Source organism: Chlamydomonas reinhardtii, chromosome 13, assembly GCF_000002595.2.
Source record: "Chlamydomonas reinhardtii strain CC-503 cw92 mt+ chromosome 13, whole genome shotgun sequence".
Lineage (NCBI taxonomy): Eukaryota > Viridiplantae > Chlorophyta > Chlorophyceae > Chlamydomonadales > Chlamydomonadaceae > Chlamydomonas > Chlamydomonas reinhardtii.
The window spans coordinates 631,028-653,157 of record NC_057016.1 but is presented as its reverse complement, the minus strand read 5'-3'; the positions used below and the strand labels follow the sequence as shown (position 1 = coordinate 653,157).

Below are 22,130 nucleotides of genomic sequence, written 5' to 3'. Positions count from 1 at the left end.
GCAGGCGCATGCATGCGTGGTAGAGTGCACCCTCGGTTCGCGATCGCAGGCTGCAGCCAATTCAGCCCCAGCGACTCCACGGATTACTTGCATTCTGTTTATCACTCGCGTCCAACACATCAGTAGTCAGCGCGAGCCAGCGCGCGCGACTTTCACTTTCTGAGGTTTTGCCGGGTCCGAGTCTAGCGAGCCGCGAAAATGACGGGCGCTGACGTGAAGCCACTTCTGCCGGTCAAGGTGCCGGTGCCATCGGACATTGAGATCGCTCAGAGCGTTGAGCCGGTCCACATCTCCAAAATTGCCGACGCGGTGGGCCTTCTGCCCACCGAGTATGACCTCTACGGCATCCACAAGGCCAAGGTAAATGGGTGACATACATGCAAATCGCGCTTGGCACATCGGGGCAGGCACGCGTGCTTGCACACCCACGATCGGCGCCGCGTCGGCTCGTGTGTTGTCGACGGGCTCGATGTATTAAAGGCCGCGCTAGTATGGGGAAAACGCCAAACCACGACTAGCGTAGGGTCGGGCGTATGATTTGGGCGCAGCGTCCTTTAGTCGCGGCAGCCCGTCGCGTCGCCGACAGACCTCGCCTTCCCCGCCAGGCTGCTTACCCACCCTGGCAAGAACGTGCCATCGCGCTGCGCGATGTTAGCTAACAGCTTGGCATCCCGCATCGTATGCGCTGTCTCTCTCGACCTAGCTACAACTGAACTTGCTGTCTCGTCAAAACGCAGGTCAAGCTCAACGTGCGCGAGCGCCTGGCTGGCAAGCCCGATGGCAAATACGGTGAGAACTGAGAAGGCGGCAGTCACGGAGTGCGTGACGGCCGTGATGGGCCGAAGCCGCGAAGCAGTCAATGGCAGTGGCAGCTACCTTGGGCCGGGGCCAGGGCGGCTTGGCAAAGTTGGGTTGGGGGCTTGGGGCACAGCGGGGGCCGCGTTCTGGGGCCCGGAGGCGTTGGGAGAGAGACCGTGTGTGTGCGTCAAAATGGCACGAATCCTCACAGCGGAACGCACGTGCCAGCCCTGTCCGCAGCGACCGTCTCAGCCGTTCCACCTCCGTGTCTTGCCACCTGCCTCATCTTGCCTCGTCTGCCCCCTGACGAAGCCCCCCCCACCACCTGGCCGGTCACACGGCCCCCGTGTACCTGACTTCACTCCGCAACACTCCACCACAACCCCGCCCCGCCTCTGTATGTGTCCGTGCAGTGGTTGTTGCCGGCATCACGCCCACGCCCCTGGGTGAGGGCAAGTCCACCACCACCATTGGCCTGTGCCAGGCGCTGGGGGCCTACCTCAAGAAGAAGGTGGGTGTGGGGGCGTGTGTGTGTTTGACACGTTTGCATGCTTGGTTCGTGTGGAGGACATAGTGACATGTTTGTAGTGTCGGGCGGGAGACGTGTGTACCGGAGTGTGGGGCAGGACAAACATGAGAGGGAGGAAGAATGGCGGCGCTAGTGGGCCTTGCGGGGCTTGTGGGGGCGTTATTTAGTATTGAGTCGGGTGCGTAGTTGAGTAGTTTGGGCGGGCGGAGCGGACGTGCATGGCCGGCCCTCCCCAACAGCTGAGCAGCCCGCCTGCTCCGGTCCTTGCCATTGCTGCTGCGCCGCGCCACGACCCCGACACGAGCTTCCAACCATCACACCACCACCACCACCACAACCACCCTGGCCATCTCCATCCGTCCCCACTTCAACAATGACAATGACAATGACCGCCTCTACCCGCCCCCGTCAACCACTTCCTTGACTAATCATGAATGTAAACCCCGCCCACACCCCTCACTCCCACTCCCGACACACACACGCGCAGGTGCTGACGTGTGTGCGCCAGCCCAGCCAGGGCCCCACCTTCGGTATCAAGGGCGGCGCCGCGGGCGGCGGCTACAGCCAGGTGCGGCGGCGGGGGGTGGCGGGGGGTTGGGGGCGGCGGGGGGCGGGGGGGGGGCGGGGGGGGGGGGGGGGTTGTAGATACCAGCCCAAACTAAACCAAACCCAATGCAATAGAGCGAGGAGGAGAGCCGGGGGGGGGGTTGCTGTTGGGCGGGAGGTTGGGCGGAGGCGGGGTGCCGCTACAGCCGAGTGCTGTTGGTGCTGTGGCGTATGGTTGATGGCATGTGCGTGTGATGGTGGCGGTGCTCCTGTCGACTCGTTGTTGACTCCCTGCTCACCTGTTCCTATCTGCTCCTACGGTTCGCCTCTGACATTTCCTTGACATTTCAGACCTACCTGGTTGGGCTCGGGCACATGACCTCCCCTCCACTCCACGCAGTCTCCAGTGCATCCTGTACCGCTTTTCCAACCATCATTGCCCCACCCCCTCCACCCCCCACGCAATCATGAATGTAACCCCCACGCTTCACTACGCCTTCACTTCTGAATTAATCATGAATGTAACCCCACGATGTAACCCCCACGCTCCACAGGTGATCCCCATGGAGGAGATGAACCTGCACCTGACTGGCGACATCCACGCCATCACCGCCGCCAACAACCTGCTGGCCGCCGCCATCGACGTGCGCATGTTCCACGAGCGCACCCAGACCGACGAGGCGCTGTTCAACAGGCTGTGCCCCGCCGACAAGCAGGTGGGAGCTGGGGGGGGGGAGGGGGGCTTGTGGGGAAAGCGGGGGAGGGGAGGAGGGGAGGCGCACACCTGCGAGGCGCTGAGCAGTGTTGTAAACAAGCGGGCGGTTTGCGGGCGGCTGATTCGTGGTTTCGGACGAGAGTCAGTGAGGTGTTACATCGGGAGCAGGGAAGGGCTGGCGTACATGCAAGCGGGGGCCGTGGCGGCAGAACCTCACCCGCGGCGTTGGCCACCTGGTCCTCAAACTTGCCAGCCACCTGATTAGCCAAAAACACACACACACACACACACACAATACCCAGCACAGGGTAACATCTGTCGCGTTGCTGCGTCGCATACACAGTCTGTGCGCTTATTATTCCTTGTGCTCGTTAACACACGCACGCAGGGTAAGCGCAAGTTCGCGGCTGTCATGCTGCGGCGGCTGGCCAAGCTGGGCATCACCAAGACAGACCCCCAGGAGCTCACGCCCGAGGTGGGTGTGTGGGCGAGCGTGTGCGCGTGTGTGTGTAGTAGTTTATTCCGATCCCAAAGAAAGCAAGAACCAGAACCAGCCGACAGAGCGCGGAGGGGGTTTGGCCTAAATGTTTATCTTGGAGGGGGGTTGCGGAGAGCGTGTGTTTTGAGCGGGTTGAAGGATGCGGGGTAGGCGGTTCCCCCTCGCCAGTCACCACGCATGCACAAAGAAATAAACACAAACACTCTTTTCTCCAACCGACCCCGCACAGGAGCGCCGCGACTTCGCGCGTCTGGACATCGACCCCGCCTCCATCACGTGGCGCCGCGTGATGGACACCAACGACCGGTGCGTGCGTGCGTGCGTGTGTGGCGGTTGGTGAAGGCGGTTGGTGAAGGCGGTTGGGTGGTTGGGTGGTTTGGGAGGTTGGCTAAGACGGGAGCCGCGTGGAGCCGGTGTGTGTCCCCAGGTGGCGTCCTCAAACCCAACCGGGCCCGATGGCGCCCCGCCCGTCTGGCTGCACAACCTCGCACGCAGGCGCGCACACGCACACACAACTTCCTACCAAGACCCTCCCCTCATGAATGTGACCCCTCCCTCCTCTTTTCCTTTCCTGCCTCTACACACACAAATTTTCCCCTCTCCCCCTGTCGCGTCTACTATGCTACTGTACCTGGCTACGCCTTCACTTCTTAACTAGTCATGAATGTAATTCCCCTGTCGCACCTGCGCTCCTTCCAGCTTCCTGCGCGCCATCACGGTGGGCAAGGGCGGCGAGGAGCGCGGCCAGACCCGTGACACCGGCTTCGACATCACCGTGTCGTCGGAGATCATGGCGGTGAGGGCGGGGGGTGGCGGGTTGGTGGGGGCGGGGGGGGGGTGGTTGGGGCAGGGTGGGGGCGGGGGGTGGGGGCGGGGGGTGGGGGCAGGGGTTGGGGGGGTAGCCATCCATGGGATGGTGTGTATCAAATATGAAGTGAAGTGCCGACGTCCAGAGGTACAGCGGGCACACGCGACGCATTCCATACCGTTGTTTCGCCAGCGGCAGGCTGCTGGCTCCCCCGTGTTTCCGTGGTGGCTAACGCTAAAATACTAAGTTCCTATTGAAAGCAAGTAGTCTGGAGTAGTAGTGGTGATAAGCAAGGCTCGTTGGTAAAGAAGCTGAGTGCATGCGTCGAGGTGGCTAGCTTAGCTGCTGCGGCGCGAAACCGGGACCCCGCGAACTCACCTAATCGCTCAGCAATGCAAGCCACGCCAGAGCCGCGCGCGCAGGGGGAAGCACACACAGGAAATGGGCGAGCGGCAGTAAGGCGTGGCGGACTCAAACGGCAAACAGGCGGCACAGACATACAAGCAAACGTGCAATGCGAGTAGTAGTGAGAGCCAAAGTAAAAACGTAAAACCCCCGGGGGGGGTTACATTCATGATTCTGTAAGAAGGGGGGGCCGGGTCACGTGCGTGTATGCCACATGTGTGTGTGTGTGTGTGTGTGTGTCTGTGTGTGTGTGTGTGTGTGTGTGTGTGTGCGTCACGTGCGTGTCTGGGGTCCTGTGTGGCACGTTTGTGTGGCTAGGAAGGCGCAGGGGGGAACGGTGGCGACATGGTGGGTGGGAGGAGCTGTCGTGTGTGCGTGCGTAGGGGCGCGGCCATGGGGCGCACGTGGGGGCGCATGGACCGGCACGCCGGAAGCTGGAGGGGGGCTTCGAAACACACGCCCATGCATACACACACACACACTCTCTCTCTCTCTTCGTACATACACGCCGCACACAGTTCCAGAGGGCGCATGGAAACAACTGACTCAGCGGTTGCGTGTCCCATTGGGACGGCGCCGAGCATGGCAGGACTGAACATATACACACACACACGCTTCGTTTCGTTTTGTCACACACACACACACACACGCACGCACGCACACGCATGCCGTACACAGGTTCTGGCGCTGGCCACGGACCTGTCTGACATGCGCGAGCGCCTGGGCCGCATGGTCATTGGCAACGACACCCAGGGTGAGGGGCAGAGGCAGAGGCCGCATGTGTGTGTGTGTGTGCGTGCGTATGTATGTGTTTGAGAGGGGGGGCGTGGTGGGCTCAAAACCCAAGAACGCCGGAACGGGGCAGGGCGACTTGGGTTGGGGAGACGGGAGGGTTGCGGGAGCGGAGGGAGGAGGCGCGGGAGTGCACGGAGGGGGCCGGGAGTGGAGGGAGGGGCCCAGGAGGGGGGGCGCAGGCGCACGCGCAAGATGCCGGATGTTTGCAGCCAGCACACACACGCCGTACCACGATTGCAGTCTGCACTCCTCCTCTTGCTGATGTCCCCCTGTTTCTCTCCCACGTCCTTGCCGCCCCTGCTGCCTGTTTCGCTACACTCCTCTGTACCAATCTTTGCAACCCCCCTCACCCTTAACTAGTCATGAATGTAATCCCCCCTTTCCTCAGGCCGCCCGGTGACTGCCGACGACCTGGGTGTGGGCGGCGCGCTGACGGTACTGATGCGCGACGCCATCGAGCCCACCCTCATGCAGGTGGGGCGGAGGGCGGGGCGGGTGTGGGGCGCGGGGAGCGGGTGGGGGTGCGGGCGTGTGTGCGGGCGTGTGGATTTGGTCCAATGAGAAGGGGAGGCGTTGAAAGTGGGGTTGGGGTGGGTGTGCGCGCGTGTGGGTGTGAGTATGAGGCCCAAGCGGAAGGCGGGGGCGAGGGTGGGGTCAGGCGCGAGGGCAGGGCACTCCAGTCCGTCAGTAGGTCAGCACCTGTCAACCCACAGCAGTGTGCTGCTGCCCCGTGTCAACCACCGCTCCTCCACCTCACCTCGCACCTGCCCCTCCCTCTCCTACTTATGCGGCTTGGTTTGGTTCAGTGTGGGCTGATACAACTCCTGATCTCCCTCCCTGACCCTCCCCCCCCGATCATGAATGTACCCCCCCTTCCCCACAGACGCTGGAGCAGACGCCGGTGTTGGTGCACGCCGGCCCCTTCGCCAACATCGCGCACGGCAACAGCTCTGTGGTGGCGGACCAGATCGGGCTCAAGCTGGTGGGCGAGGACGGCTTCGTGGTGACAGAGGTGAGGGGGGGAGGGAAATGATGGGGGAGGGGGAGGGGGAAGGAGGGGGAAGGAGGGGGAAGGAGGGGGAGGGAGGGGTGGAAGGAGGGGGAGAGGGGGGGAGGGGTGGAAGGAGGGGGAGGGAGGGGGAGGGAGGGGGAGAGGGGGGAAGGAGCTGTTGCTTCCCCTGTGCCCGCAAACATGCCAAGGGCGCAATGGGAGGGCGACTGGAGCAATGAGGGATGGGGGAGGGGAAGCAGGGGGGGGGGGGTTGGGCGCCTGGGCGGGGCTGTGTGGGGCTTGCAAGTTGTGTGTGTAGGGGGCGGGTTGCTTGGGCTGCCGGGGTCTTATATTGTCAACACACATACTCACACACAACGCACGTTTGCACACACACAGGCGGGCTTCGGTGCGGACATTGGAATGGAGAAGTTCATGAACATCAAGTGCCGCGCCTCGGGTGAGAGAGAGCGCGCGAGTGGGAGGGGGGGTGGGGGAGGGGCGGTTGTAGATGCCAGCCCTAACGTAACCGAACCCAATGCAGAGTGGGCGGGGCGGGGCGGGGCGGGGCGGGGCGGGGCGGGGCGGGGCGGGGCGGGGCGGGTGAGGGGCCTCAAGGAGGGGTCGGGGAAAGTGTGCGTGTTTGTGTACTGCACGTGTGCGTGTCTATGTGTCGAAGACACGCTGAGCGGCGTGGGGCACAGGGGGACCTGGGGGCCATGTATCGTGGGTGTGTGGGTTACAGTTATGGGGGTGGCTTGGGCCGTGTGCCGGGCGTGTGCCTGTTGCCTCGGCTGACGCCTGCACGACCCTCTTGGGGTGGTTGTAACAACTTGTACACTTACTTCCACCCCCAAGACTGCCTGCGATCTACCATTCCCTCACCTAATCATGCATGTAACCCCCACCCCACCTCCTCAGTGCATCCTGTACCGCTTTTCCAAACATCCTTGCAACCCCACCTCCCGCCCCTGTCAGGCCTGACGCCCGACTGTGTGGTCCTGGTCGCCACGGTGCGCGCACTCAAGATGCACGGCGGCGGACCGCCCGTGGTGGCGGGTGAGCAGGGGCGGGGGGAGCGCGCGCGTGTGTGTGTGTGTGAGGTGGGGTTAACTTTGAACCAATCCGATAAGGAACCAGGCGCGCTGCAAGGAGAAACTGCAGCCGCATATGTGTGTGGGGGTGTGTGGGTATGGGTGTGTGTGTGTATGGGCTGTGGTGGAGGCACGGCGTGGAGGCATGGGCGAATGGGGTGGTGGGGGAAGCTCCTCAGGATTTTGAGCGGGAGGCATTGCAACCCGTCTTGCATATGCCCCACCACAGCCCCTAACCCCCACCCACCCACCCGCCCACCCACACACCCACGCACACACACCCACCCGCCAGGCACTCCCCTGCACCACGACTACACCACCGAGAACGTGGCGCTGGTCACCGCGGGCTGCTGCAACCTGGCCCGACACGTCCAGGTGGGTGCGTGGCTGCGTGTGGGTGGGTGGGTGGGTGAAAGATGGAGCGTGTGTGTTTGTGGGGGGGGGGCAAGGGTGGGTTTGTGCGCACGCGTGGTTTATCCGCTTGTCCGAAATTGCCGCAGTTCATTCTTGTGGTACGGCATGCAACTGTTTGGCAGGCAACTACGGTATGTCCCATAGCGTAGCCGTAACCGCAAACCCCAACGTGACCGTTACAGAACGCGCTCAAGTACGGCACGCCGGTGGTTGTGGCCGTCAACCGCTTCGCCTCCGACACCGACGCCGAGCTGGAGGCGGTGCGGGCGGCGGCCATGGAGGCGGGTGAGAGGGCGTGGCGTGTGTGTGTAGGGGCGGGGCGGGGCAGGGGCCGGGCGGGGTGGGGAGGGAAGGGTAGGCAAACCCAAATGAGCTGAGATGCGCAACGAGCCCAAATGGGCCGGGGGGGGGGGGGCAGCCAAGGCAGCCTAACACCGGAAACGCAGCGGGCCAGGGAAGCACCGCGGCAGCGTGTAGCCGTATAGGGACGAAGGGCGCCACTCATGTCCCACCTCCCGCCTTCACCTCCTTTCACCTCGCCGCCCACCTCACACACCCTATCATGAATGTAACCCCCACTCCCCCGCCCACCCAACCCCCTCGCTCAGGCGCCTCCGCCGCCGTCATCTGCGCGCACCACGGGCTGGGTGGCGCCGGCGCAGTCGACCTGGCGGAGGCGGTGGTGGCGGCCACGGCCGGACCCAAGCCCGACTTCAAGTTCCTGTACGACGTCAACATCTCCATCAAGGTCTGTGGGGGCTGGGGGTTGGGGGTTGGGGGAAGGGCGGAGGGTGCGGGGGAGGCTGTCATCGGTTACACACGGGGTGGGGGGGGGGTGTAGATACCAGCCCAAACTAAACCGAACAGAATGCAATAGAGCGAGGAGGAGAGCGTGGCCTATGCTTGACAACGGAGCGGCCAATGCAAAAGCGCGGGGGGGGGCTGGGGCGCGTAGGGTTGGATATGGCGTGCCCGCCCGCGTGCGCCTGCCCCGCCCTGCCCTGCCCTGCCCTGCGCTGCGCTGTCGGCCTTCCTTTTCCCCGCTTGCCTTCGAGCCCACCTGCTTGCTAGCCTGTCTGTGCCTCGCCCCTCCCCACCCTGTCACCGTACTTTCCAACAATCCCACCACCCGCAGGAGAAGATTGAGACCATTGCGCGGGAGATGTACCACGCCGCGGGTGTGGAGTACCTGCCCGAGGTGGGTGTGGGTGGGTGGGTGGGTGGGTGGGTGGGTGGGTGGGTGGGTGGGTGGGTGGGTGGGTCCGGGTGGGTGGGTGGGTGGGTGGGTGTTTTGAGGGAGGAGAGCAGGTGGGCGGGGGCAGGGGGGGCTGTAAATGCCAGCCCAGACTAAACCAAACCAAGCCAAGGCGGCGGGGGGCTGTGCGCAAGCCCCACACTTAGTTCCCACTGTCCACAGCCACTGACCTCGGTCTGCAGACTTTGCCCCCAGCCGCTGGATGCCACTTGCCGCCTGCCGCCCGCACCCACCTCACCACCGTGCCTCACCACCCTATTCCCACTGCCCTAACCTCGCCAACCCAGGCAATCCCCACCCATCGCCCCGCCCAAGCCCCAGCCCCAGCCCAACCCATTCCCCTTCCCACGCCCCTACGCCTGCTGTCTACCTCGCTACACCTCTCTGTGCCATGGTTGTTGCAAGCCCCCTTCCCTCAACCCCGCACCCGCTGCAGGCTGAGGCTCAGATTGAGAAGTACACGCGCATGGGTTTCGACAAGCTGCCCATCTGCATGGCCAAGACGCAGTACAGCTTCAGCCACGACGCCGCTAAGAAGGGTGAGGGAGCCTGGGGGAGGCGGGCAGGGGCACAAGCATGGGCGGGGGAGGAGCAAGTTGAAGTATGAGGAGGAGGAGGGGAAGGAGGAGGGAAGGAGGATGCACACACCTTGCAGCCACCTAACGCGCTCTAACACACCCAACCTAAACCAAATCACCCCAAACTCCTCCCCTCCCCCTCCCCATTAATCATAAATGTAACCCCCTCCCCATCAATCATAAACGTAACCCCCTCCCGATCTCCCCTCTCCCTGTCCGTGTGCACACAGGCGCGCCCAGCGGCTTCATCCTGCCCATCCGCGACGTCCGTGCCTCCGTGGGCGCCGGCTTCCTGTTCCCGCTGGTCGGTAGCATGATGACCATGCCGGGACTGCCCACGCGGCCCTGCTTCTACGACATCGACATCGACCCCGCCACCGGCAAGATTGTGGGCCTGTCGTAAAGCGGCGGTTGTGGGGGCCTTGTTTTGGCGGGAGGGGTAGCCAGCCGTTCATGGAGGACGGAGTGATCAAGTCACAAGTATGCGGGGGGGCGTATTGGAAGGTTGGGGGGCAGAATGGGTAGCGCGACTTTTGACGGATTTGGCGATCTGGGGAATTTTGCGGACGGGACGCGGCATTGTGCTGCAGTTGTGGCGCAGCGCGTGTGGCGGCAGTTGCCGCAGCGCGGCAGCGGTTACTGCCGGCAGGGCCCAAGGCAGGGCCTGAGGAAGCAGTGATAGCTGACAGGTCAGAGTGGCTGGCGTGTGGGCAGAGGGCAGGGTGCGGATCGCGATGGTACGGTTTTTGGTTGTGTGCCCATGGTGTAAGCCGCAGATTGGCGGGGATTGAAAGCGGTAGAGGCAGGCACGGCGAGCGGCTGGCGCGGAGTGTGGGAGAGAGACCTGGGCTAGGCAGCCCGACCATCGGGGTCGGATAGCCACCCTGCGGCCGCAGGCAAGCATCCCAGCAGACCCAGCTGCCCCCAGAAGACGACGCAACTGGGGCATGTGACAGCAGTGGTGACAGACCCCGCCCCCACGTGTCCCCTGGCTCCCTGTGTCGACCCCCAAGCGGCCCATCCAGCATGGCTCGCCCAGACACCCCGCATGGCCGCATCACTGCGACCGACCCGACCCAGAGCCCCCATCGAGTGCCCGCAACACCGCCTGTGTATTAGGTGGAGGGCAGGCCACTAGGGGGAATGGGCTTCGGCCTTGTGCCAACTGCCCAGTGGCCTTTCTGAGCGCATTGGGCGTTGCGCGCGGGCGGAGGCGCGAGGCTTTGCCATAGCGAAAGAGTCATCTACCTCCGTAGCCACGACGCCGTTTTGCTAGCTTACTCGGGATGGGGCGCCAGTAGTTCGTGCCCCGTGCGTGGGTGCGTGCGTGCGTGGGTGCGTGCGTGACCCGTTGCCCGGTGCTGACGCCCCAGCTGGCGCTGCGCCCAGGTGTGCGGCGGCAGCGGCGCAGTCTGGCGTGTGGCTACCTCGCCACGGCCTTACCACCCGCACCATTGTGGTTTGACGCAACTGCCTTAGCCTACGCTGGACGGGAGACCTTCGGCCTCTTCTGCCTCTTGACTTGCCTCTTGATGTGGTGTGGGCTTACGCTGGCTCAGCCCACCTCGCGCCTTGCTAGGAGCGGGACTGCGGGAGCTCCGCCTCACGAGCCTAGCTACCTGTCCCCGGCCCCTTACCCTGTCCCATCAGATGTCGTCTGGTGTTCGGAGGAGCCTGCGGTGCGTGGCCGCGCTGGCGGGCTGTTGCATGACAGTAGGCAGGGAGACCCCGCGAGACAAACACTGAGGTGCACGTGACCACGAATCTGTCAGGTAAGGGCACCGAGCTTACACATCTTGACTGGCCCTGAAGTCGTCAAGCAAAAAGCTTCTTGTGTAGGTTGCCCCTGCCTTGCAAAGTCAAGGCGGCTACAAAAGCAGCACTGTGCACCACCGGGTGCAGTTTACGCGCAGGCATTTATCATGGAGCTGACGCGTAACACCTTCACCACTTCAGGCCGCACACGTCGTGCGTGCTTGCTTGCGACCGCCTTGCCACTTTCCCACAGCATACACAGCAAGGTGACACATCCATCCGGCGCGCCCCGACCCCCAAAAGCATTCGCATACCTGCCAGGTTCACAAGTCAGCCGAGCTGGTGGGTCCGGCGCACTGGCATCAGTCAGGCGTGCTCACGGACCATCCACCCACTTGCTCGGCATCCAGGCTATGCAGCATCTCGCTATCACGGCGCCGGGGCGCGCATTCAAACAACGTGCACCCGCCCATCATCAATCTTGGCGTGGCCTCGCCCGCAGGGCCTCGCCTCGCCTTGCTCAGCCTACGCTGGAGTCTGTGCAGCGGGCCCCAGGGCTATTTCATAGCCGAGCAGTCGTTGCTGCTTTGCGGCTCCTGCACAGACTCCTCGGCCGCAGCCTGAGCACGACGCAGCAGCCCCTGCCAGCACATTGCATCTACGTCTTAAGTGTGCACAACCGCACACACATAATCTACATCTAATCTACATATTCTACATCACCGGAGCTGGCAGCAAACGACTTGCAGGCCCCCAGAAGCCATACGAACACATCGGGCCACCCAGATCGTATCCAGTAGCACGTCCACGCACGCAATTCCACAGCGTCGAGAAACGCGGAGCAGCGCCCGGCCCTGCCATGCAATTAGCAGCATGCCGCAGACAGCCGAAGCGCCCGTGACATCGTAACAGAACTCGCCCCAACCCTCACACCGTGCCTATTGCGTACGTGGCGACTGCAGGTACCTATGCCTGGACCTTTGCAACCTCTGGTCTCCTGGACCGACTGCAAGTCCTGCTACACACGCTACAACTACATCTCTACAGCAAGCGCCCGAATGCCAGCAGGCCGCCATGCGTCCTCTTTCTCGCGCACTCAACAAGTGCGTAAGGGCATTGCACAAAGCACGGGGCTAGACAGGCATAACGGCACAGCAGCCACCTGCACGCAATCGCTCGTCGACCACACCCGCAGTCGCACTAACGACCTCCGCGTCCGAGTCATGTGGATCACGAAGGCAGCGCCACTGCAGCCGACTCCGACCCTGCACCGCGGCGGCTGCTGTGCCGCGTCCGACTCAAGCCCCGAGCTTGGGTGTACACCTGCCTTAGCTGTCGAATCGGTAGATGATTATATGAAGATACACGCGCTGCTTCCTCCACATCATGCCCTTCAGTCTATGATGAATTACTCCATCACGAAGATAGCATGCTCGTTGCACACACCCAGAGCCCCCGAAGGCCAGTAAGCCGCTCAGTAGTGGCCTTCGACACTCGCCTGCCATGCATGCGGGCTTCCTGCGTGCGCTGCGCGCACACAAGCAAACGCCGGTGCGCCGCACATGCCGCAACCTGGCCGACGAGTGCCACACCAACAGCTGGCCGACCTCCAGTGGCCCTGGGTGTGTGTGCCCGGCTGAGCCGGGGCTGCCTCCCGTGCGCCGCCTGCTCCTGTCGCTACTGGCTGTGCTGCTACACGGCCACTGCGCGGCGGCGGCGGCCCCAGGAGCGCCGGCCGCGGTTCTCATTGGGGTCATGCCAGCCCAGCGAGAAGCACAGGGCGCCGCTGTAGGTCCACGTGTCCACCGCCGGCGCGGGCGCGGGCGCCGCGTGCGTGTGGGCTGCAGCCGCGGCGGCCGCGGTCACGGCCGCCTGCGTTGCCGCCGCCAGGCCGCCCGCCGCGGGCATGGCCCCGTTGTACCAGGCCAGGCCGAAGGGTGCGCCCAAGGGCGTGCTGGCGCCGGCGCTGGCGCTGGGGCCGGCGCCAAAGCTGCTGCTGCCGCTCCAGGGAATGTTGCTGCGGTGGACGCCCTGCAGCGTCGGCAAGCAGCGTGGCAGGAACGAGAGACGGTGAGCGGGCAGCGCCACCGGTGACGGGCGTGGATTGCCAGCAACAGCCTGACCCATGTCAACGACGACAGAGTGGGAGGCATAGCTGCAGCCGGGTCGAGGGCAGGAAGACTCACCGGTGCGCCCGAAGCCTGGCGCCGGATGGTTGAGGTAGCCGCGGGAGCGGTAGCAGCGACCGCTGCTGCAGCCCGCCGCTCCTCCACCTCCGCACGCCTCTCCTTCACCTTGTCCGGGAACAGGGTCTGGATAGTCTCTCGCAGCCGCAAGCACACGCCTGTCGGGGGTGAGCGACGCAAATGTTCGGGGACGGATTCCTGGCTGATAGGCTCAGACAGGCCACACGGGTTTTGCTGACGGGGACATCCCCAGAATGACTTGGGCAGCTGGCACGCCGACGGACGTTCAGGCTGGCTCGCAGGCTACAGGCTCGTGTCCCAAAGCGCTCGGCAGATGCGAAGGCCATCGACGGAAAGTGCCGTTCATTAACAGGCAAACAAGATTTTCCGTGCTGCCGAGAACATGGATTGACACTTTAGCTGACGTACCCAGCTCATTTGGCAGCGGCTTGCGGCAAATCGGACAGGAGGAGTTTCCTCGGCGACCCCTCGAGCAGGCTGCTTGTCTCCAGCTCTCCAGGCACTCCTTGCAGAAGTCATGACCACAAGGACCTACCACCGGGTCCAGGAGAAGATTCGCGCACACAGCGCAATCAAACGCCTCCAGGCTCAGCGTCATTTCGCTTCTTCAGTCCTAGCAGTCTTCCCAGTCAGAACGAATGAATTATGTCATAGTCCATCAACAGATGGAGTATAGTATACACATTTCCGAGCTAAAACGGGGCTTTTAGGCCCCGGCCAAATCCCGAATGAGGCCACCGCAAGTAACCGCTGCACCGCAAGCTCTCAGCGCGAGGCACATGTGAACGTGCAGTGGCTTGAGCGCATCCAGAAGCTGGCTTCAGCGGCTGGGATGACGGATGCTTCAGGGGTACCCCAGGGGCAACAGCGACACGCTTGGCAGCGTCGCACACTCGCACGGCGTGCGAGAGCCCGCTAGGCACGCCGGCCAGTCCCCATGGGCACAGCGTGTATCGGGACCTCTCAACGAGTGTATACCCCTGCACAATGAGCATAACTCCAGTACAACGTCGCTCAAGCAGCAGCGGAGGCGGTACGGCGTGCCGGTGCCTGACTTTCGCTAGTGTGGGCCTCTATTGCAACGTTATAGTGTAGTAATATCACAGCACACAGCACTACAAGAAATCACCGAAGTATCCTCAATTACAGCAACGTCGCGCCGCGTTGACCCCAACTTGTTGACCAGCGTAGAATCGCAAAAGAGCAGGCGTTTCTGTCTAAAAACGCACCTTATCATTGAAGGTGACTTAGGTATACGCTGCCGACGCACTCGGGCACAAGATGCGCGAGAGCGGCGTCCTGGCCCGCTGAGGCTTTACCAGCTGAGGCACATCCAGCAATAGGAGAGGCATTGGGCTCAGCTTCAGGTATGCAGGGTATTCAGGGCTGGTTTGAACCCTGGACCAACGGGAAGGGCGCCAACGTGTGCTCGGAGCCAGGGATTGCCTTGGCAATGCCCGCATTATTGCCTCAACCAAACGATATCAACAATTAGCTTGGCTGGCCTTCAAACGGGCAAACCTTGGTCTCTGGTCGAGCTGCGAAAGCCCGCCTCGCGCGCACACCCAACTGCCGAATGCTTTCGACTGACATCGCCTCATAAATATTCTGGCTATGCAGGGCTGGAGCGGCCTGCTCGGCTGCGCAGCTCGGCTTGGGCGGGACAGGCGTAGATGCTCATTCCAGTCTTGGTAAAATGAGCTCCAGAGCTATCCGGCCTCGGCCGCTGAATTATAATGAGCGGCTGCCAGTCATATTCCTCAACCGGCCACGGGATGAGGACGACGACGACGCTCCGGAGGTTGAGCCCGCGCTTGAGGAGTACCTGCGGAACTGCGAGGAGGAGCGAGAGCGTGAGCACGCGCTGCTCAGCGGGCTGGATAGCAGCCGGGCGCGAAAGGTGGGCTGGGCTGTGTCGTCAGGGGCTTCGGGCTGCTGGGTAGGGGCTGGGGATCTCAGCGGTGGGGCTGTGTCCACCAGGCAGTGTCGGTTCATGGGCGCTCATTCACGGCTCGAGGTGCCATCGCCGCTTTTGCCCCGCCGTGCCCTTCTCACGCCGGCTAGCACCCTCGCGCTCTTGCCTGCGTCGCACCCCACAGAAGAACCGGTTATCCTTGAAGAAGCACCAGCAGCTCATCGACACCAGCGCCCGGTCCCCGCCGGGCAAGCGGCACGCCACGCCGCGCAACGGGCTGCAGCCAGAGGCGGAGCCCGCGGCAGTGCCCATCGCAGTGCCGTCCTGCCGAGAGGTGGAAGACTACGACCACAACGAGCGGGCCATGGCGCAGGCAGACGCGCGGCGGGTAGCGGAGGCGGGCCCCAGCGTGCCGCTGGTGGGCATCCTGCTGGGCACGTCGCCCTCGCTCACCACGCTGGGTAGCATCAGCATGGACGCCGCCAGCGCCTACATCATCTACCAGGACGTGGTGCGGGACCAGCGCGCGCAGCCGGCGCTGGTGCAGTACGACATGGACGAGCAGGATGAGAAGGCGCTGGCGGAGATGCGCAAGGTGTGTGCGCGCGGGGGGGGGGGGGGCGGCGAGGGGGCGGGGCTGGCGTCGGCTGGGGGATGATTGGGGATGCGGGAGAAGCGCGTCAGGAGCGCGGGGAGGGTCAGGGGTGCGGGGCGGGCAGGATATGAAAACGCACTTTCGTGGTCCTGAGGCTTTGTACAGCGCCGAGGCTGCGATGCGGTGAAAGCTGACAATGACGCACGCCATGTTCTTCGCAGGGCGCTGGGGGCGGGGCGGGTGGCTCAAGTGCCAAGGGAGCGGCCGCAGCCAAGGCGGCAGCAGCCGCAGCTGCAGCGGCGGCACTGGATGAGAGGACTTTTGAGGGCCTCATTGGCGCGCTGGAGCTTGCGCACTTCAATGCGCTGCAGCAGCGGAAGGAGCTCTGGCAGGAAACAGGTGAGCTGCCTAACAACTCGCAACACAATTCGGCGATGTGGGCAGCAGCATGAAAATGACATATTGTGTCGCTGGCAATGGCTGCCTCTACATTTAGTGACACACGATACTGACTTAGGCAATGGCGTGGACGTCGTGCAGTGAAAGCCGGAAAGGTGCCCAAGCTGCCGGCGACGGAGAGGATCCTGCCCTTCGACACGGCAGCGGCGGAGCTTCGGGAGCAGCAGCCGTTGATGCCCGCCCTGCCGCGCGCCCTGTACAACCACTGGGTCAAGCGCCGGAAACAGGAGGGCGGGCCGCTGCTGCAGTACCTGTGGTTCGAGCAGCCATGGAAGGTGGGCCCGGTCCTTCAGCGTCGCACCCGGCGGCGTGACTCAACCCGCCCTGCCTGAGACTGAAACCCGCGTTGCGACCGCTCGGCACCTGAACCTGGCCCCACGCAACTCGGTCCCGCTGCGCACACACCACCCCGCAGGCCATCTGCTTCCGGGAGCGGGACGCGGGCAAGGTGGACGAGCAGGGCGACATGCCCTTTGAGGCCACCGAGACCAAGAACTCCACACGCGGCGGCTGGAACCGGCTCCGCATCGACAAGGACGAGGCGTACGACCGGCTGCAGGAGGTCCGCAACGAGTTCGAGGTGAGGCGGCGACTTGGTTGGTGGGCGGCTGGAGTGGTTGGGCGGTTGGGAGCGCGAGTGCCGTGGTTGTGGGCAGCATGCAACACAGGGTGGGCGCGACCTGGTGCTGTGTGTGCAGGAAAAAGGGCCGCCTGTGACATACATGTGTGTATGTGCCCCGGCCTGCAGCTGCTGCGCACGCTGGCAGACCAGGTCCGCAAGCGGGAGCGCCTCAAGAAGCAGCTGCACAAGCTGTACCGGGCGGAGATGGCGTCAAAGGTGGGCGTTGTGGGCCGGCTTGCTGGGAGCTAGTGCAAATACTATCGTCCGGGAAAAGGATTTGTAGTTGTGCTGCGACAGGGCCATGTGCAAAGGGTCGCGGTGGACGACCAGGGCAGAGTGACGAGAGTATAACTTACAGCGCCAAATGATTTTTTTGTTGCGGCTCTTTCATATGTTTGCAGCTCGGCTTCAGCATACACAGCAAGCACTCACCTGCGGCAGCTGCTGCGCCTAGCGCAGCCGCTGACAGCGCAGCGGCGGCGGCAGCCGGCGCGGCCGGGCACTCGGCGGATAAGAAGGCCGGTGGGAGGGCGGCCAAACCAGCCTCCGCTTTTGCGGTATCCGCAGCCTCAGGAGCGGCCACTGCTGCTGCTGGTGAGCCGCCTTCCAAGCGGAGAAAGGTAGAGGCGGACCAGCGCGCAGCCAAGCCCGATGCAGCGCAGCAGCGCAAGCAGGCAAAGGGCTCGCGGGCAGAGGACGAGCAGCCGCAGCCGGAGAAGGGGCGCCGGGGCCAGGGCCGGCGGGGCGCTCGCGCCGCTGTTGAGGATTCTCCTCCGGCGCCCGAGCCAGAGTCGAGCGGGGAGGAGGAGGACGAGGAGGTGCAGGTGGTTGCGGCCGGGCGGGCAGGCGGCAGGGGAAGAGGGCGACAGGCGCCGCCGCCGTCAGCGCGGCGGCGGGCTAGGGGCAAGGCGGAGAGCAGCAGTGAGGACGAGGAGGAGGCGGAGGAGCAGGAGCAGGAAGAGGAGGATGACGAGGAGGCGGAGCCTAGCAGCAGTACTAGCTCGGAGATGGAAGAGGAGGACACGTCATCGGAGGAGGCTGACCTGAAGCTGGCTGCCTCGTCGCGGAGAGGTGAGCGCTGCTGTGCCGGAAGACGGGGGGCGGCCGGGTGGTTTGGGCAGCTGTGGCGCTGGTTTGTAAGTGGTGCCTAGCATGGACTCCTCCAGTACACATTGGCCTGCAGCCTGAACCTTGTCGCATCGCTCTACCAATGCGCAGACTTTGGGCGGCGTTGGGCGCTAGCGCAGCAGCGGACGGGGCGCGCACGCAACGTCATTGATGAGAGCGATGGCGTTGACAGCAGCGAGCCCAGCTCGAGCGGCAGCGAGGGCGAGTCGGAGCGGGCGGACCATCCGGGGCTCGCAATGACGCGGGGCCGGCGTAGCCTGCCGTCGCCGCACCGGCGCACAAGCCCAGCCAGTGCCCCGGCGGCGCAGCGCAAGGGGCCGGCTCCAGCGTCAGTCTCAGCCCCACGCGGGCGGCGAGGCGCTGGCGGCTGGAACGCACGCGCCAACCCTCCCAGTGACTCAGAGCCAGAGGAGGACAGCGACGCGCAACAGGACAGCAGCGAGCAAGAGGAGGAGCTGGAGGAGGAGGAGGAGGAGGAGGAGGAGCCCAAGACCACGAGGCGGCAGTCGCAGCGGAGGCAGGCCGTGTCGGTGCCGCCGCCACGGAGCTCCGGGCGCCAGGCGGCGGCAGCGGAGGCACACGCCGCTGCGGGAGGCAGGCGCGGTCGGCCACGGACCCGCGCTCAGTCCGCCTCGGCGTCGCTGTCTCCCTCACCCGACACACTTGCATCGCCGTCGCGCTCGTCGTCACCGACGCGCTCGGACCGCGGGCAACCGTCGTCTTCGTCGCCGGAGCCCTCACGCTCGCCGTCCAGCTCGCCGCCGCCCCGCGGCAAGCGGCGCGGCGCCGGCCGCGCGGTAGCGGCGGTCACTGCCGCTGCTGGGCCGTCAGGCCGGCAGCCAAGCGGTAGGCAGGAGCAGGCGGCCCGCGGTGCCGGAACACCAGCAGCAGCACCGTCGGCGGCGAAGCAGGTGCGCTTCTCGGCCAAGGTGCAGGCGGTTACGCAAGCGCCGAAGGCGCCAGCCGGCCGCCAGGGCACGCAGCAGCAGGGCCCCAAGGGCCGTCCGGCAGCCGTCGCGACCAGCAGCAGGGGCGCGGTGCAGGGGACGGAGGTTCTCGTGCGCGGCCTGCGGGAGCTGCAGGGGCTGTTCAAGACCTCGGGCGTGACGGAGGAGGACCTGCTCCGTGCGGATCAGCACCCTGGGCGCGGCAGCCCAGCCAACGCGGCACACAAGGCGCATGTCGCCGCCAAATCACCGGCGGCGGGCGCGGCCGTGGGGCGGGGCCCGCAGCAGCTACAACAGAGGCAGGAGCAGGGGCAACAGCAGTCGGTGCAGCAAAGCCCTGCAAAAGGGCATACTGGGCCGCGTGCTGCAGGCGCCCATGCGCACGCAGCCGCAGCTTCCAAGCAAGGGGGGGCGCAGCACTCTGGGCGGGGGCGACCAGGTACGGCGAAAGAGCCGGCCGCACCCTCGTCAGGAGGTGCTGCGGCGGCAGCGCCCAAACCGGCAGGCAATGGCACGAACGCTCGATCGCGGCCATCGCCCGTGCCGGCGGCGCAGGCCCCGAAGCACCCCGGCGTCAGCCCCAACCGCAAGCATCGCACCCTCCTGCGGCGACTTGCAAGCACGCTGCTGCCGAACATCTTGCAGCGGCCGCTGTTCACTCGGCACAGCAAGACCAGCGGTACGATGGCACCAGTGGCAGCATCAGGCCCGAGCACACAGCCACAGACCGCTGCAGCCGCGCGGGCCGGCGAGGCCGCTGGTGCGCAGGGCGCTGGCAAGGCTGGCGCCCAGCCCCAACCTCAGAAACCGGTCGGCAACGCCAAGTCGTCAGCAGCAGTGCGGGCCGCGCAGCAGCAGCAACAGCAGCAGCAGCGTGACAGGAAGGAGTCGCCCGCCAACGCCAAGGCCGTCAAAGCAGCCGCTGCAGAGCGTGCGCGGGAGGTGGTGAAAAGCGCCGCGAAACGCGCGCGCGGCGGGACAGGGGCAGCAGGCGCTGTCCGCGCCGCTGAGCACAGCAACAAATCGCGCAGAACGCAAGCCTCTGCCGGGGCCGACGACGGCCCTGGCGTCCACAAGAAGACCCGGGTTGGGTGTCAACGCGAGTTGGCTGCGCTTGCCGGCAGCAGCGCAGCCGATGCCGCTGCGCCTGCTGGGGGCCGGCCGGCCGGTGCTGCTTTTGGTGCGGCGCCAGCTGCGGCAGCGAATGGCAACCAGCGGCAAGCCCAGGCGGCCAACAAGCACAAGCCGCTGCCAGCGCAGGAAGGCGCTAAGGTGGGCCCCAAGCCGGCGGCGGTGGAGCAACTTCGCAAGGTGCGAGACGGCGGCGTCAGCAAGGTTGCGGGCCGGAAGGGGCGGCCGCTGCTGCGGGATCGCAATGGGTTGGTGGGGCAGGGGCTCGGCGGCGGCACGACGCTGGGCAAGGTCAAGGGCAAGGCGGCTGGCAGATTGAAGGGATAGACTATTGACTGGTACGGTTGTGACTTGAGAGAGGTAGCGACCCTACCTGAGGTTGAATTGAGTGCACGCGGCTGACTGGCTACACACGAGGCTCAACGGATGGGTTTGTGTAGGAACTGATATTGGGCTCCTTGAGCAGCAAGCTTTGGGGCCTGGCTCTGCTAGTTACAGTCTAGAACACGGCACCGACTTTTGTTAATGGACCTTCCCGAGTGGCGCGTGCGAGAAGACACAGGTGCTATCGGCGCCAGACCAGGCAGCCATGGTGGCTGCATTGGAATCTGTTGGTGTGCTGTGAGGTATTCCTGTAACGTACTCTTGAGGTAATTGCTGAGCTTATCAAACCAAATGCATAGATGCGCCGTGTGAAACGCAGGCCCATCTGTTTGCAGCTGATGCTCCGCCGTCAGGGCGAAGACGTAGGCTGGTTTGACAAGTGCAGCGACGGATCTGTCACAGAGAAATGTGCCACAAAGCTCTCGTAATAACGGTGCCTGGTACGTACGGAGTGTCCGCACGCTCGGTTTGCCGTGTAGCCGCACGTGTCGACACGGCGCACCTTCGTGACACTGCGAGACATGCTTGTGATGGATGCAGCGGTTCAGCCCCCAGCCCCGCAGGGCCCCACACACGCGCGCTGTTAACCTGCGGAAGCGGCAACTCGCGGACGTGCGACGCTACATGCGGACATGCGTTCCAGCGCCCTGCTGACTCGGCTGTTAAGGGGGAATGTCCTAACTTACCGGTTCCCTCTACACGGCTACATCCCTCCCATGCCGCATCCAGTCATCCACCCCTCCACTCCTTTACGCATTATGGGCTAGACACGGCAGTTGCAACATGCAAACGGCTGCCACTACTGCCGCCACTCAACATGTCGAGGAAAGTTGCCGCGAGGAGACGCGAGGAGCAAGCACGATAGGCCAATAGCGGGTCCTCCCCAGTCCCAATCAGTGCACCCTCTGCCCGAGCCAGCGCCACATGGGGCCAGCACAAAACACAGCCTGCGGTGCATCAGTGCCCACTGCACATGGCTCCTCGCATGCTTTGTATCCCTTCATCTAGCCTGCAGGCTGCAGCGTGCAGGGCTAGATAGCAAGCCGTGCAAGCTCATAACTGGGGTGCGCAGGAAGCAGGGCTTGCTCTTCCAGGGGTAGACCGCCGCCGCTGGCGAGAAGGGCCCTAACCGCGTTCGCGCCAGCGGCGTCCCCAAACCCCCCAGCAAGGGGTACTTGGCGAGATGCAGCCCCCAACCTTTCTCGCCTGAGGGTCTGCATGGGGGCTCGATTCTTGCCGCTCCCCGAAGACGCAAGCCCTGGCAGAAAGACGCATCAACGGGCAAGGGAATTGGCCTCTTCAGGGGAGCGCGCGCCTTGTACAAGGCGTCTAGCGGCAGGTAGCGCAGGGCCCATGCAATGTGAAACACTGGAAGACTGCTGCAGCGCACTGTCTTTGGGTGCATTATGGGCTGTCAGGCACAGCGCTAAGGGTGCTGGGCCGGCGAGGCCACGAGGGGAGGCCCTCGTCGTCGAGGGTGGGGCCCACCATGCGTGTGCGCGCATCGGGCGAGGCAGCTGCGTCCCCCGATTGCACCTCGGTGCCGCACAGAGGTCCCAG

The 22,130-nt window shown here is 64.5% G+C and overlaps 3 protein-coding genes across 3 annotated transcripts; 2 read left to right on the top strand and 1 right to left on the bottom strand.

The window, feature by feature from the left end:
- The first annotated feature begins 65 nt into the window (after positions 1-65).
- CHLRE_13g566000v5 (uncharacterized protein) lies at positions 66-10,391 on the top strand. Its single transcript, XM_043069276.1, has 19 exons — positions 66-360; positions 738-789; positions 1,212-1,309; positions 1,815-1,895; positions 2,428-2,589; positions 2,977-3,063; positions 3,317-3,393; positions 3,787-3,883; positions 4,979-5,054; positions 5,484-5,569; positions 5,979-6,107; positions 6,486-6,546; positions 7,065-7,145; positions 7,473-7,555; positions 7,777-7,879; positions 8,203-8,342; positions 8,730-8,792; positions 9,286-9,388; positions 9,658-10,391. The coding sequence occupies exons 1-19, from the start codon at positions 199-201 to the stop codon at positions 9,828-9,830; spliced, it is 1,914 nt and encodes a 637-aa protein (XP_042917251.1). The 5' UTR covers positions 66-198; the 3' UTR covers positions 9,831-10,391.
- An 811-nt stretch (positions 10,392-11,202) lies between these two features.
- Positions 11,203-14,055, bottom strand: CHLRE_13g565950v5 (uncharacterized protein). The gene is made up of 3 exons (XM_043069275.1): positions 13,798-14,055; positions 13,369-13,526; positions 11,203-13,213 (listed from the first exon to the last, which is right to left on the bottom strand). Exons 1-3 carry the CDS (start codon positions 13,985-13,987, stop codon positions 12,875-12,877), a joined length of 687 nt encoding a protein of 228 aa, XP_042917250.1. The 5' UTR covers positions 13,988-14,055; the 3' UTR covers positions 11,203-12,874.
- A 430-nt stretch (positions 14,056-14,485) lies between these two features.
- On the top strand, positions 14,486-21,001 carry CHLRE_13g565900v5 (uncharacterized protein). Its single transcript, XM_043069274.1, has 9 exons — positions 14,486-14,756; positions 15,010-15,289; positions 15,489-15,899; positions 16,121-16,298; positions 16,440-16,633; positions 16,774-16,938; positions 17,107-17,196; positions 17,382-18,051; positions 18,199-21,001. Exons 2-9 carry the CDS (start codon positions 15,086-15,088, stop codon positions 20,511-20,513), a joined length of 4,227 nt encoding a protein of 1,408 aa, XP_042917249.1. The 5' UTR covers positions 14,486-14,756; positions 15,010-15,085; the 3' UTR covers positions 20,514-21,001.
- Positions 21,002-22,130: the final 1,129 nt, after the last annotated feature.

Excerpts from the sequence above, each read along its gene's own strand:
- CHLRE_13g566000v5 (XM_043069276.1), top strand. The coding sequence starts at position 199 with ATGACGGGCGCTGACGTGAAGCCACTTCTGCCGGTCAAGGTGCCGGTG. Across the intron at positions 361-737 it reads ACGGCATCCACAAGGCCAAG|GTCAAGCTCAACGTGCGCGA; the intron begins GTAAATGGGTGA and ends GTCAAAACGCAG. Across the intron at positions 8,343-8,729 it reads ACGTCAACATCTCCATCAAG|GAGAAGATTGAGACCATTGC; the intron begins GTCTGTGGGGGC and ends CACCACCCGCAG.
- CHLRE_13g565950v5 (XM_043069275.1), bottom strand. The coding sequence starts at position 13,987 with ATGACGCTGAGCCTGGAGGCGTTTGATTGCGCTGTGTGCGCGAATCTT. Across the intron at positions 13,527-13,797 it reads GCCGCTGCCAAATGAGCTGG|GCGTGTGCTTGCGGCTGCGA; the intron begins GTACGTCAGCTA and ends CACCCCCGACAG. Across the intron at positions 13,214-13,368 it reads GCCAGGCTTCGGGCGCACCG|GGCGTCCACCGCAGCAACAT; the intron begins GTGAGTCTTCCT and ends CCGACGCTGCAG.
- CHLRE_13g565900v5 (XM_043069274.1), top strand. The coding sequence starts at position 15,086 with ATGAGCTCCAGAGCTATCCGGCCTCGGCCGCTGAATTATAATGAGCGG. Across the intron at positions 15,900-16,120 it reads CGCTGGCGGAGATGCGCAAG|GGCGCTGGGGGCGGGGCGGG; the intron begins GTGTGTGCGCGC and ends TGTTCTTCGCAG. Across the intron at positions 18,052-18,198 it reads GGCTGCCTCGTCGCGGAGAG|ACTTTGGGCGGCGTTGGGCG; the intron begins GTGAGCGCTGCT and ends ACCAATGCGCAG.